The sequence below is a fragment of the Chinchilla lanigera genome, unplaced genomic scaffold, assembly GCF_000276665.1.
Source record: "Chinchilla lanigera isolate Chin_1 unplaced genomic scaffold, ChiLan1.0 scaffold00051, whole genome shotgun sequence".
NCBI lineage: Eukaryota > Metazoa > Chordata > Mammalia > Rodentia > Chinchillidae > Chinchilla > Chinchilla lanigera.
In genome coordinates this window covers 8036631-8049913 of record NW_004955452.1, presented here as the reverse complement: position 1 = coordinate 8049913, position 13283 = coordinate 8036631, and the positions used below count along the sequence as shown (strand labels likewise).

The following is a 13283-nucleotide window of genomic DNA, read 5'->3' as shown; positions in this document are numbered from 1 at the left end:
CCCCCCCCCTTGTACTGGCGATCGAACTCACAACCTTGCTCTTGCCAGGCCGGTGCTGTGCTGCTGAGCTAAATCCCCAGCCCTCTATATTTTATTTTTGAGCCAGGGTCTTGCTAAATCTCTAAATTGCCCAGGGTGGGCTCAAACTCACAATCTTTTTGCTCAGCCTCCCAGAGTACTGGGATTACAGGTGTGTACCACACCTGGCTTGATATAATTGCTTAAGTCATGTACAATACAAATAATTTTTCTTGAGATATTTGAGAAGCTATCAATCTGATGACTCATCACTCTTGAATATTTTTGTTTGTATTTTACAAATAGACATCCTTCTATAAAGCGTCAAAACACGAAATCAACATTAATATATACTACCACATAGTCCTCAAGCCTCACTAAAGTTTGCCAGTGTTGCAGAAGGATCCTACTTAACAGCAGTTTTGTTTAGCTCATGTATCTTTATAGTCTTAAGTCTGAAATGGTGCCTTAATCTTCCTTAGACTTCAATCAAGCACTTAACCAGTGAGCTATATCCCAACCCCCAGCTACTCTGACACAAATATCACAGAGAGGCTGTGTCTCATTGCATCCTATCATCCTATCATAATTCCAATCTGTATTTTCACAGATGTTGCTTGTTTTGATCACTGATGTCTTCTAGCCTTCCTCTGTGAAATTCTTTAACTAGTAACCACTTTTGTGGGATACTTTTGAAACTTCTGAATATACTTAACATTCCCTAACAAACTTTCAATTTATTCACTTATATCAGCATGGATTCAGATTTGCATCTTATTCAATGCAATATAATCAATTATTTTCTTCATTTTCCTGCTTACATTGCTCCAGACTTGGTCAGTGGGGAGCCTCTTCAAGCTTGACTGTATATCCTTCTGGACATTTCTCATGTTCTTGAGTCTCTCTTCCCAGTACAATATATATGCAAGTGTGTGTGTCTGTGTATGTATCTACACCTATATTTTCACATCTATCTTTCTATAAGTCAGAAGCCATGAGTTTACTCAAACTTCCTGTTTCAATGTACCACCATAGGGTTCACTTTAGTTTCTCCCTTTCCATAACTTTTTGTTGTTGCTATTGTTCGAAACAAGGTCTCACTATGTGACTCAGGCTGGCCTTAAACTTGGTGCAGTCCTCCTGCCCCAGCCTCTCAAATGCTGGGATTATAGGCATGTGCTAGCACATCCAGCTTTCCTTTCCATAATTTGTATCTCCCTTTACTAACTTTTGCCCTGAATATTTTTATTAATATTTTTCTCCCCCACTTGATATATAACCAGTCTCTCATTACTGTCAGTAACTCCTTCCACACATGAATGCCCGCCGCCCTCTTTACCACATTCAGGTTCTGACTCCTAGTGTTAAAACATCTCTCCTGTGAAGTTCTCTTTCGTCCTGCTCACCCACAGAGATGCCCTCTATACCCTCCATAGGCCCTATCCGCAAATGTATGCCCTTCTTACTCTGCTTGGCTTGTGACCCTCACCACATAGTGCCCATACTTGACTACCTGCCTCTTAGGCTGGAGTTGTAACTCCTGAGCCTTGGACCTACAGACACCTTCCTCACTCTGTTTAGGGCACAATATCCTAAACCAGACTACTTCTCTGCATGGTGATCACCTTGCCCTGTGTATGTCCTAGAAAGCTTTTTCCAATGATAAAAATCACATAATACGACTAAGAAAACAACACAGGAAAATCTCTCATAATCTCACCATCCATAGACATTTGTACACAAAAATACAACGTATATATTTTATAAATTAGTATCACAAATTAAACCTAAAGATAAGATTTTCCTAAACTTTCGAAAACCTTTTAAAGTTATAACCCACCAGTCAGAAAGAGATTAGATGTCCCTAAGCCATTAAGAGTAGTGTACAGAATGTATTCATTATCACCTAAAAATGTACTACTTGTAAGCACTGCAGCTTACAAAAGTACCTAACCAGGGAGCTGGGGCACTGGTTAATCTTGCTTATGACAGACAGATATTATAATACTGTTTTCCTGTTTTTGTTCATTTCAAGTAAGTGGAGTCAAAAGAGCCATTCCATGAATTATAGTGTTATAGGACAGTCTTTTAATAATATTTGTTGCATCTCCTAAATTAAGGATTGTGATTTCAAATAATTAAGTGGGGGACATTTGACAAGTTTATATACCTCCCTAGGGCCTACCAGTGAAAGGGAATTAATTTTAACACTTGACCTGCTAGTATTAGTTTGAAAATACAGATTGAGATTCAACACTCTTGTCTTGGCAAAAGGCTACCACCACAGGTTCCACTTACATAGGCTGTCTTCTATGTTATCTGTCTGAGGAGCAGAGTGGTATTTGCTTGTACTTTTTTTTTTTTCTGGTACTGGGAATTGAACTCACGACCTTGCGCTTACCAGGCAGGTGCTGTACTGCTGAGCTAAATCCCCAGCCCCTTGCTTGTACTTTTCAATGCAAGTAAAAATACTTCAGCCTCAGTAGATGTTCTTTGGATCGGCTAAAACACCATGTTGTTGGACACAATGAAATTTTCCCTTTGGGCTTCTGCATGTGAGGGCTGCCATCCTTCCAAAAAGAAGCAAGTAAATTCCAGGATGACACACTTCTAAATTTTCTAGTCATGGAGATCTATTATTGTTCAATTTCTGTCATATAAGTAACAGAGCACCAACTGGGCCACATCCATCCATCCTTTGAGATTGTTCCACCTATGTGAGTTTAAATTCTGTAAAGTTCTAAGAGTAGTTCTCTAAACCCAGACTCACACTCACTGTTTGTAAAATGAGGATAAGAATTACTATTATCCCACCAAATATTTGAACTCTCATTATGTACTAGCCATTGTGCTAAATATTTTACACGAACTTTCTGATGTAATAATTATAAAATTCATATTATTATCCTCATTTTTCAGGTGAGGAAATGAAAGTTTAGAGGCTTAGTAGGCGTAACATACCAAAAATCACATAGTTAAAAAGGAATGGAGTTTGAATTCAATGTGAGACAGGCTGACTCCAAGCCAGTTATTTTAACTATGTGTCCTATTCACCTAACTCAGTGGTTTTCAAACTTTTTTGGTCTTGGGAACTTTTAACTTTTTTTTTTTTTTTTTTTTTTTTTGAGATTGGGTCTTGCTATATAGTCCAAGCTAGCCTTGAATTTTGGCTTGTCTCGAACTCATAGCAATCTTTCTGCTTCAACCTCCTGAGTGCTGGGATTACATGTGTGTACCACCACATCTGGCAGGACCTCTTTATTGTCATAATTATTGAAGACTCCAAATTACTTTTCTTGGTTGGTTGGTTGGTTGGTTGTTTTGTTTCTTGAGACAGTGTCTCACTATGTAGCACTAGCTGGCCTCGAACTCTTGGTGATCCTCTTGCCTCTGCTTCCTGAGTGTAGGGATTATAGGTGTGCACCACCACAGCTTTTTTGTTTGTTTCTTATGGTACTAGGGATTGAACTCAGAACCTAGTACATGGTAGGCAAGTGCTCTGCCACTAACCTATACACCCAATTCAAAAGTATTTTTCTTTATGCGGGTTATATCTATTAGAATTTACTATAACAGAAAATTTTAAACTATGAAAAATTTAAAATATTTATTAAATCACTAAAGAATAAAAATAATAAATTCATTATTTTTATCATAAAAACATATATGAAAGAGAACAATGAAGGACTGAGAATTTAAGTTTTCTTTGATACTACACTAAAACTCAAAAATAGCAGTTTCTTAAAGATTAGTTACAATGTAAAATCTGAAAACAGATCAATCAACTTTCTGTGTTGTTATATCAAAATGTATTGGTCTATCTTGCATTCTGAATGAATCTTTTTATGCACGAATGATCTCATAACATCATCTGTTCCATCTGAAAAATATGAGTTCACTGACTTAAGTCTTCCACATAGCAACACAATAAATTATACAATATTTATTTTTAAAATTATATTCACTAAAAATCACATTCACCTCAGCAGAAAAGTCTAAGTATGTGAAAGCTGTCAAGATCATGTTGCAGGGCACCAACAAATGGAAGGAAAAGGGAAGCAGGGGGGCAAGGGCATGAAAAAGGAGTTAAGCTGTGTTATATACATGTACCGACTCCCCACGAGAAATGTAATCATTAAGTACTAATAAAAACATTGAGGAAAAAAGATCATGTTGGCATAAACAAGTTTTCCAAATTCTTCTTCTCTTTTTTTCTTTTTTTTTTTTTTTTTAAAGTGCCAGCATCTCCCTGTGCTGCCCAGTCTGGCTCCTAAATCCTGAACTCAAGCAATCCTACCTTTGCCTTTAGAGTAGCGGGGACTAGAGGTATGCACCACCATGCCAGGCTAAAATTCTAATTTTTACTTGAAAGTCTGAATTTTGTCATTAGCAACAATTTTTTTTTTCAAAACAGTACTGGATCTTTGATGTGTTATGTACATGTATCAACTGCCCATGAGGAATGTAATCATGATGTACGGCAAACATGTACTAATAGAAAAGAAAAGAATAATCAGTTTGTCAGTTGTTTTTTCAAGAAGAAATGTTATATTAAAAAGATGGTTCAGCCCATAATTCAATCACACAAGTGATTTCCTCAGCTATTATATTTGACTACACAGTAGAAATGCTTTATGCGTAGTTCTCATTTAATTACAGACTATTAAATTGAACTACATGCAAGGTTTAATAAAATTAACACTTTTTATTATTTTATTAAGATTATTAAGTGAAATGGTATTTATACATGATGCAAGCATGTACACAGTACTCTGAATCCAGGGCTTTACATATGCTAGGCAATTGCTCTACCACGGAGCTACATCCCTAGCCCTTTTTTTAAAATTTTATTTTGAGACACGATCTTGATAAATTTCCCAGGATGGTTTTCCACTTACCTCAGCCTCCTGAGTAGCTGAGATTATAGGCAGTGCCACCATACCAATTTTTTTTAACTGTATTGCATGTTGGTAAAGAATAAAATGACTAGTACAGTTTGGTGCAACTGCCTTCATTAAAAGATTATACTAATAATTATTTTAAATTATTATAATATAAAAAGAATATTCTACAAGCATAACATCTAACCTGTAAAATTATTTTGATTTTTCAGTATTTGCTTCTATATGTATATGTGTAAGTTTTTAGAATCATAACCAGAATATAAAGTATTAAAAATACACTCAAAGACAATGCAACATTTTTAAGTTACAATCATTAACAAGTTGAAAGTGGTATATTTAGTGATTTCTGACTTCAGTTCACTGGAATGCATAATCCCAAACTTGAAAAGCAAACCCTTGCAATTCTCTTTAGAAGTAAGTATGACTTGGGCTATCCTGCTTCTTCACAATAACCTACCCTACACTGTAGGGTGTATTTTTACTTTTTATTTTTTCCTCCCTTTTTACTCGGCCCACACTTACTCTGCAGAGCCGCTTCTTCCCCAACCGTCTGTTTTTTTCTTACCTTTAATAAATATGAAGCTTTGCCACCATTAAAAGAAAAAAAGTAGTGTGACCCCATAAGAGTTGGGCAACGCTCCTCAGACTACTGCCATGTATGTTATAAAGTCCTTATTATGGTTTTAATGACAGAAGTGTCTAAATTTAGAGGGGCAATAAGTCACTTAAGAACTGGGACACCTTGATTTAAAGCTCTCTCCTGGAAGCATCCCAATCTGTGCAAACCCCTGGAATCACCCCAAGGAGAACAATGGGGCTGAATGAGTAAGAAGAGTACTTGGTAGTGTGACAGCAGCCTACAGCACCACACTTTGGATTTCTCTTTAAGCAGTGCAACCCTTTAAAACTTGGTCACCTAACTCATGCTAACATAACTCAGGACACTCATTTAAGGCCAAGATCAGACTTTCATGTTAAAATGTAAAATTTAACTATAGCAAGTCATCCATGTAACAGTGGATGTATGCCAGGCAGAAACACAAGTTTTTATGGCATTTTAATATTTGCTAACATTTAGTGAATTTTTATGATATGAAAGAAACTATGATATATTTTTTTTCATACACATAGCCTTTTGTAAATTTAGCAACCACTGTTTCTTCTGAGGCAGTAACCTTCATCACACACATAAGAAGGCCGAAGTGCAGAGATTTTAAGTAAATTACCTAAGGTCTTAAGACCAGGACAAAGCAGAGGCAACATTTCAGTGTAGCTCAGACTAATTTATTAGCCCTTATTCTTGATTACTGTTATGACCCCCACACACACACTGGTAGCAACAATTTTCATTTCTGAAAAAGCAGTATAATCAATAAGGTCTTTTAAAAATATGTTCAAGGGTTTCATGGGCCCTCTAAAATCTATCCCGAGTTAAAAACTCTTGCTTCTAAGAATCTCAAAGCCTTTACTATAGTGTAATAAGTTTAAAACCTGAGAAAAGGTAAGACAATAATAATAGCTGCCATTTATCAAGCACCTACTATGTGCCAGTCCTGTGCTAAGTGCTTTACATCTATTGTTTCATTTAGTTTCATCCTACAGTGCAATGCCCATTACTCTAATGAGGAAAGGGAAGTTCAGCAAAATGCAGCGACTTGCCATGGTCAAATAGTACAGGGAAATGTTGGTTCTTTGTAAGGCATCATGCTCCCTCTTAGGCAAATACTGAGTCAGTAGCAACTCAAGGGTTTAAACTTATTGCCAAAATAAATGTAATAAATCCCAGAAACATAATCACCTGTATGATTTATGCAGTTCCATGACCTTTTCTTCAAGTTCCTTGGTCTGATTCGGGGCCAGTTTAAAATCACTAACATAATCCACGCCATGGAGTTCTGGGTCATAGTCTCCAAGCTCAGACTGGATGGTGTAAGAACCTAGTAATGCTAAGGTTGCAAAGGAACAGGGGAGACGTCCTGCAACGATGTCCTGCCGAAGCTGAAGACATAAATAGTATCTGAAGCAAAAAAAAAAAAAAGATGTTGACATGTTAGCAACAACAACAAATCAAAGAAATAAAAAGGAAGAAAAGGAAAACGAGAAATGATTTTTAAAATGAAAAAAGAGGGCCAGGGATATCGCTCAGCAGCACAAGCGTCTGCCTGGCAAGCAGGTGCAAGGTCCTGAGTTCAATTCCCAGTACCAAAAAAAAAAAAAAAAAAAAAAAGGAAAAAAAGAGTAAAACATTAATTGTTCAATCTAGGTGATAGGCATATGGTCACTCATCACATTATTATTTCTTCCTTCTCTGTGTTTGAAATTTTCCCATCCAAAACAAAAACAAATACTGTAACTATGTTGAACTCGTAGCTGGAAAGCAGTTTAGAAAGAAAAGCTGGAAAACTCCAAACAAGAAGAATCTTAAACTTCTTTAAAACATAAGTAATTAGCAAAGATTTTTAGGGATGTGATTTTTTTATACAAAGTAAACCTAGATGAAGAAAGATGAGCAAGTAGCAACTTTAACAGACAATTATTACCTGTGAAAAGGAAATAAACAATTTTCTCAGGGTGATACACAGAATTTCAACTTCACAAATGTACTAAGTATGAATGGACAACGAAGTAATCTTTTAAATAGTATAAACTTTTCAAAGAATTGAATAATCAGATTTTTGGTTGTGTCGGAGACACAGTCCTGCTAAGTAGCCCACCCTCAGCCTCCTGGGTACTGGGATTACATGAGTTCACCACTACACTCAGCAAGTCAGACTTTTGAAAGTTTATTTTATTTCCTTACTTAACATGCATGAAAACTGAGGCTTAGAGACTGTAAATTTGCCTGTAATCAGATAATTGGCAATAAAATCAGAATTAGAAAAACAGTTTCTTGGCAACCAATGATTTAATTTAACAGACATCTGCCAAGCACCGACTAGATACAAGTCTCCATGCAAGAGGTTATGGATATAAATACATGTAATAGTATTCTTTACAATATATTGCTTTTCCATTTTTAAAACTTTTTTTTAATAAAAAGTCCTTTCCTTAAAGGATTCAGTAGGTTGTTTTTAAAGAATTACTTGTAAGTCAAATAGGCTCAAAGAAGACTCAATTCATGAGGATCATGTACCTAACCATACAGTTTAAGAGGAAGATATAGCTGGCTTGGCGGCATATACCTGAAATCCCAGCACTCTGAGAGGCTGAGGTAGAAGAACTGCAAACATGAGCCTAGCCTGGGCAACTTAGCAACTGAGTGAGACCCTGTCTCAAAAAATAAAAAGGGTTGGGAAGGTAAATCAGTGTGAAGGTCCTGATTTCAATCCCCAGTACTGCAAAAGGAGGAGGAAGAAGAGGAGGAGATAGAAATAATAATAACCCTGAGATTTTTGGCTGTTTTGATCTCTAGAAAAAGAAATGTAGTGAGAAAGAAGGAAGAAAAAAACCAAAACAAAACCTGGAGAGCCATTTACCACTACACAGCCCTCTGGGAGGATGATATGGTTTTGAGGAGCCCGGACTGCTGCTTGGCATGAGATGAATGATAAGCCTCGTTCCCCTATCGGTTTCCCCCAGGCAGGTCAGATAGTTGAGACTTGTAGACTCATTTATTTGCAAGACTGCTTTGAAGGGACCAGAAGTTTTTCTATCTTAGGCTGATCGTTTAATAGCTCATCATTATTTTTCCATTTTGAATAGGGAAATTCCAAGAGCTTACAATGATGAGAGTTACTACCATATATGTAACTAATGATTGATTATTTACCTGGTTATGTCTTCTGTTAACTGTGCTGGATCAGGTGGATAAAACTTTACGTTAAATGTGAAATTCCAAGGGATGCCTATAAAAATAAAAGATTTTATAGTTATGCCTAAGTTTTTGATTGTTAGAAGTATCTTGAAATATTCAAAATTTGTTTTTTTCTGAAATCTTTTGACATGGTTATGCACTGTGGTTGAGTTTTTTTGTTATTTTAAAGAAAGTTGCTAAGATACTACTTAGGAGAGCTATAGGATCTCTCTCTGTATGTCTTTTACCTGACTTAATAGTTTAGTTAATAAGAGATTAATAGTTAATAGTTTAGTTAGTAAGGGCTCAGAATGACTCTGGCATTCCTTCCCTATAAGGAAAAGCACAGGTTAATTTGTGTACAGCATTGGTTTTCAAAATGTGATCTATATATTGCTCTGGGTCCTTAGGTTGTTAGATTTGAGGTCATTCAGGTGACCAATGGATGTTCTCTTTTTGGTTTTGGCATTAACTTTGTGTCATCTATCAATGGTACCTCAAATAAACAAAAACATTCTTCTCATTAATATGACTGAGACTAGGTTATTTCAGAAATAAGAAAGAATTAAAATACTATTGTTAAGTGTTCAATCCTGAGACTCATATATTTTGTGTTATTTTTTTATTTACAATGAAAACCAGAGATTATGCATAATGCTTAAATGGAGGATGCAGTTCGTTTTTTCTGAGCTGAGTGCTACCCTTCAGGGTTTTTTCTAGCATGACTGTTGGCTTCCCAAGAGTAAGACTTGATCTCCGCCAGAAATAAGAATGATTGGTCACGATGCTAAAGTTGCCATTCTGTTCAGTACTTACTTCATGCCAGGCACTAAGCCAGCCCTCCTAGATACACTAACTCAATTAATCCCCACAGAAATCCAAGGAAGTAGGTGATGGTATTTATTAATTCACCTTATATATGAAGAAACAGTTACTTAGGAAAGTACACAGCCAGTGAACCAGGGTTCTCTTACTCTAAATTGCATGCTTTTAACTAGAGCTCTATTATCCTACTACAAACATTTATACATCAAATATCATTCTGTATTTTAACCCCAAACATCACTTTTATTGCTAAGAGCTAACAATGACAATATTTGAAGTAGTTTGAATGTCTTACTGAATGTATTTTTAATGTGTACTAAAATATTTAATATAGAATTCCCTTAGAAATAGTATTTTCCTTCGACATATGAACTAAAAGGTAAATTCCATATAGTATCGTGAGGTCTAAAAGCCTAGACAGATACTAATAGTTATCATTAACCTATTTTTAATGTTTCATATCTAAAAACTTGAAATGGCATGTAGCAAAACAAAACCCGTAACTGTTTCTTATGAGGGAAGTAGAGCAACATTTACAGTATATAGCATAAACCAAAAAATACCAACTGTAGTGTCACTTTCTGATATGATCAAATCATCTCAATTAGCCACTGCTAATTCATATCCCCACACAGACTTTTTAAAAAGTCCTCTATATTACCTAAAAAATATATTGGGTAGAATAAAATATGGAAATGAACACAGTCAAAGAATGTTTAATATATGTGATTTTATGAAGAACTTTAAACATAAATTTAGTTGTAACAAAAATAGCCATATTAATTGCATAAAAATAACATTAAGGAAATTAAATTGTTTACAAAATGTGATTTTCTTTTTTGTTGTTGTTTTTTAATTCTATGTTAAGTAACTGATAGAGAAAGCTTGATAACATCTAGTACTGTTGAGGAAAGTAAGTATTTTCATCTATTGCTGGTAGGAGTGTAAAGTGGTACACTATGGAGAACAAAAGTGACATGTATGTATCTTTTCATCTTGCAATTCTATTTTCATTAATGTATCTAAACATATTTGAATATAGCCAAAATGCTATGCTTGCAAGAATTTTTGTAAGAGTGAAATCCTAGAAACAACCTAAATATATTTAGCAAGAAAAAACATTAAATTATGGGCCAGCTAAATGTTACAAAACTAGGCAACCATTAAAAAAAAGAAGTAGCTCTATATGGAATAATTTCCAAAAAACAGAGTCAAGCGAGAAAAAAAAAGAGAACAGTATAAATAGAAAGGTATGTGTGAGTTAGGGGTAGAAAAAAGTATTAATTACAGGTATGATTAACTATGCTAGAATATCTCTGCAAGGAAAACTATGAAGTGAAGATTGGAGAGAGAAATCAGGAAGCTTAGGGAAAACTGAGAGCTGTGAGACCTCCTTTCACTACATACATTTTCACGCACTTGAGGTTTGCATTGTGCACATTTACTACTCCTTTGTATATACTTTTAAAAAAAAAGGATCATATTTTCCCACTAAAATTCAAATTCCCAAGGTCAAGAACTTAGCCTAAAACAACGCTTGGCACATGATGAGTGCTCAAAAAATATTCACTGAGTGAAGGAAATAAAGTAACTGATCTCAATTATTGTTGATAAGGTGATATGAGAATGCTAAATCTTTTTAATGAGAATGCTAAATCTTTGGGGAAATTTTTTCTAAAAAAAGATTGCACAAAAGGATAATACATACTAGTATATTAAAATTATTTATCTACCCATTATCCCAGATACCCCAATGAGCTCAAATTACTAGATTGAATGAAATGAAAACATCAATACAACTATATTCTATTTGATTTTTCTTTTTATTCAGCACAAAATAAGGAAGTTTAACTGTTTCAGACATGACCATAACTAAGTGGAAATCTTTCAAATATTAATACTTTTACTTGTGTTAAGAGCGGTCAGAAAAAGAGGAACTCAAACTCTTGGTTTCTTTTCTTTTCCACACAACAGTCACAAGTTTCTGATACTAGTAAGAAATTGTCCAGTTTCCTTATAAGCAAATTTAGCATTAAATACAACAGAGATTAAAAAAGAAAAAAAAAGAACATTTACAACCAGGTGTGGTTGCACAGGCCTGTAATCCCAGCCCTCTGGAAGACTGAGGTAGGAGAATAGCAAGCTCAAGCCCAGCTTGGGTAACTCAGTGACTTAGTGACATTTTTTCTTTTTTAGTTCAAGAATATTTTATATTTTCAAAATATTTAGGAGTAGTTTAATCAGAAAAATAAAGGCAATGAGATTATCACATTCTAAAAGTACTTATGAATTAAACCACGCCCCCTCTTAAAAAACAAATAAAACCTTAAATCACATCCTATTAAGCCTTCTTAAAGAATAAAACCAAACTCTGCTGAACTGCAAAAACCTGAAATTCTGAGCATGAAAATAATTTACTGATTCGACGTTTGATTTATTCAAGCATTAGGCCTACTGAATGCAGCTATGGAGTAGGAAAAACCAGGGACAGTTTATGCATTCTGTATGACAGCCTCACCCTAAAACATACATGTGTGGTTGATGTGGATCAACTTTTTAATAAAAGGTCATGAGAAACTTTGTGTACACTGAAGTTGGCAAGTATCATTAGTGACACGACTTTCAAAAACATTCTTAGGCACAATAGCACTGCCTGCAGTGACAGTCTTTGATAATCAAAGAAAAGACTTCCATTAAATATAATCTTACAAATAACAAGAATATATGCACGTTTGTCAGTGGATTGCTTTATATAGTGGAGAAAATGTCACAATGATTTAAATTACCTAAATTATCTATAAATTACCTTTAACTGACATCAACTTTTGATGGATAACCAAATATTAAAAGTCTGACAAAAGTAAAATCCATTTAACCTAAATATAATTTAGGGAAGAAATGCAGGACTAGTCATATGGAAAAATAGCAGCACTTCTTTAGCTAACTCAGTAAAAAAATGCCAATTGAACATTTTCAGTCAAATTTTATTTTTAAAAAAGCAGCAGATCAACATTACAATTCAAGAATCTAAGTACGCACTTGACAGTGAAGTACATCTGAGTATGGAGTGAAAAGGTTTTCCAAAAAACCATCAAACACATTATCTCCAAATACCCAAATAATAAAATGCTTCTGTAAACCTTGTGTTAAGTGGAATCATAAAGAATTCAAAGTTTATTGCTAGGAAAACAAATTTGTAATACAGTAGTATGAACCTTGGGTATTAAGTATAATCTGTTGAATCAAGTTAAGAAGTTGATGTGGCAAGAAATTTGTGGGGTGTGTGTGTGTGCACATATGTGTGTGTGTGTGTGTGTGCAAGAGAGACACTGAGACTGAGACTGAGACTGAGACTGAGACAGACTGAGACTATAAACCAGTTGACCCAAGAGCAAATTTAGCATTAAATGCAATGGGGATTTAAAAAACAACAACAACAACAACAACAACAACAGATCATTTACAGCCAGTTGTGTTGCACACACCTGTAATCCCAGCACCACCTTGGGCAACTCAGTGACTTAGTAAGACTTTGTCTCAAAAAAAAAAAAAAAAAAGGTTGAGGGGGCTTAGTGTGAAGGATCTAGGTTCAATCCCCAGTACCACAACAAACAAACAAACAAACAAAAAATTCTTTGATTTTGGAAAGAGGAATATCAAGGTAGAGTAATGACAAGAGAGTTTTCCAGATCAATCATGGTCACAGGACGAAGACTAGAACCTGGCTGCTTGGTGCTCAGTTC

General features: G+C 35.1%; 1 protein-coding gene across 7 annotated transcripts in view; it reads right to left on the bottom strand.

Moving 5' to 3' along the window:
• Epb41 (erythrocyte membrane protein band 4.1) overlaps positions 1–13283 on the bottom strand; it is a 193071-nt gene that overhangs the window by 73252 nt on the left and 106536 nt on the right. For all 7 annotated transcript variants that reach the window (XM_013519475.1, XM_013519473.1, XM_005394970.2 and 4 more), the window contains 2 exons: positions 8692–8767; positions 6721–6939 (listed from right to left, as the gene is read on the bottom strand). In XM_013519475.1, coding sequence (XP_013374929.1) covers positions 6721–6939; positions 8692–8767 — 295 coding nt within the window. The remainder of the gene's footprint in view (positions 1–6720; positions 6940–8691; positions 8768–13283) is intronic.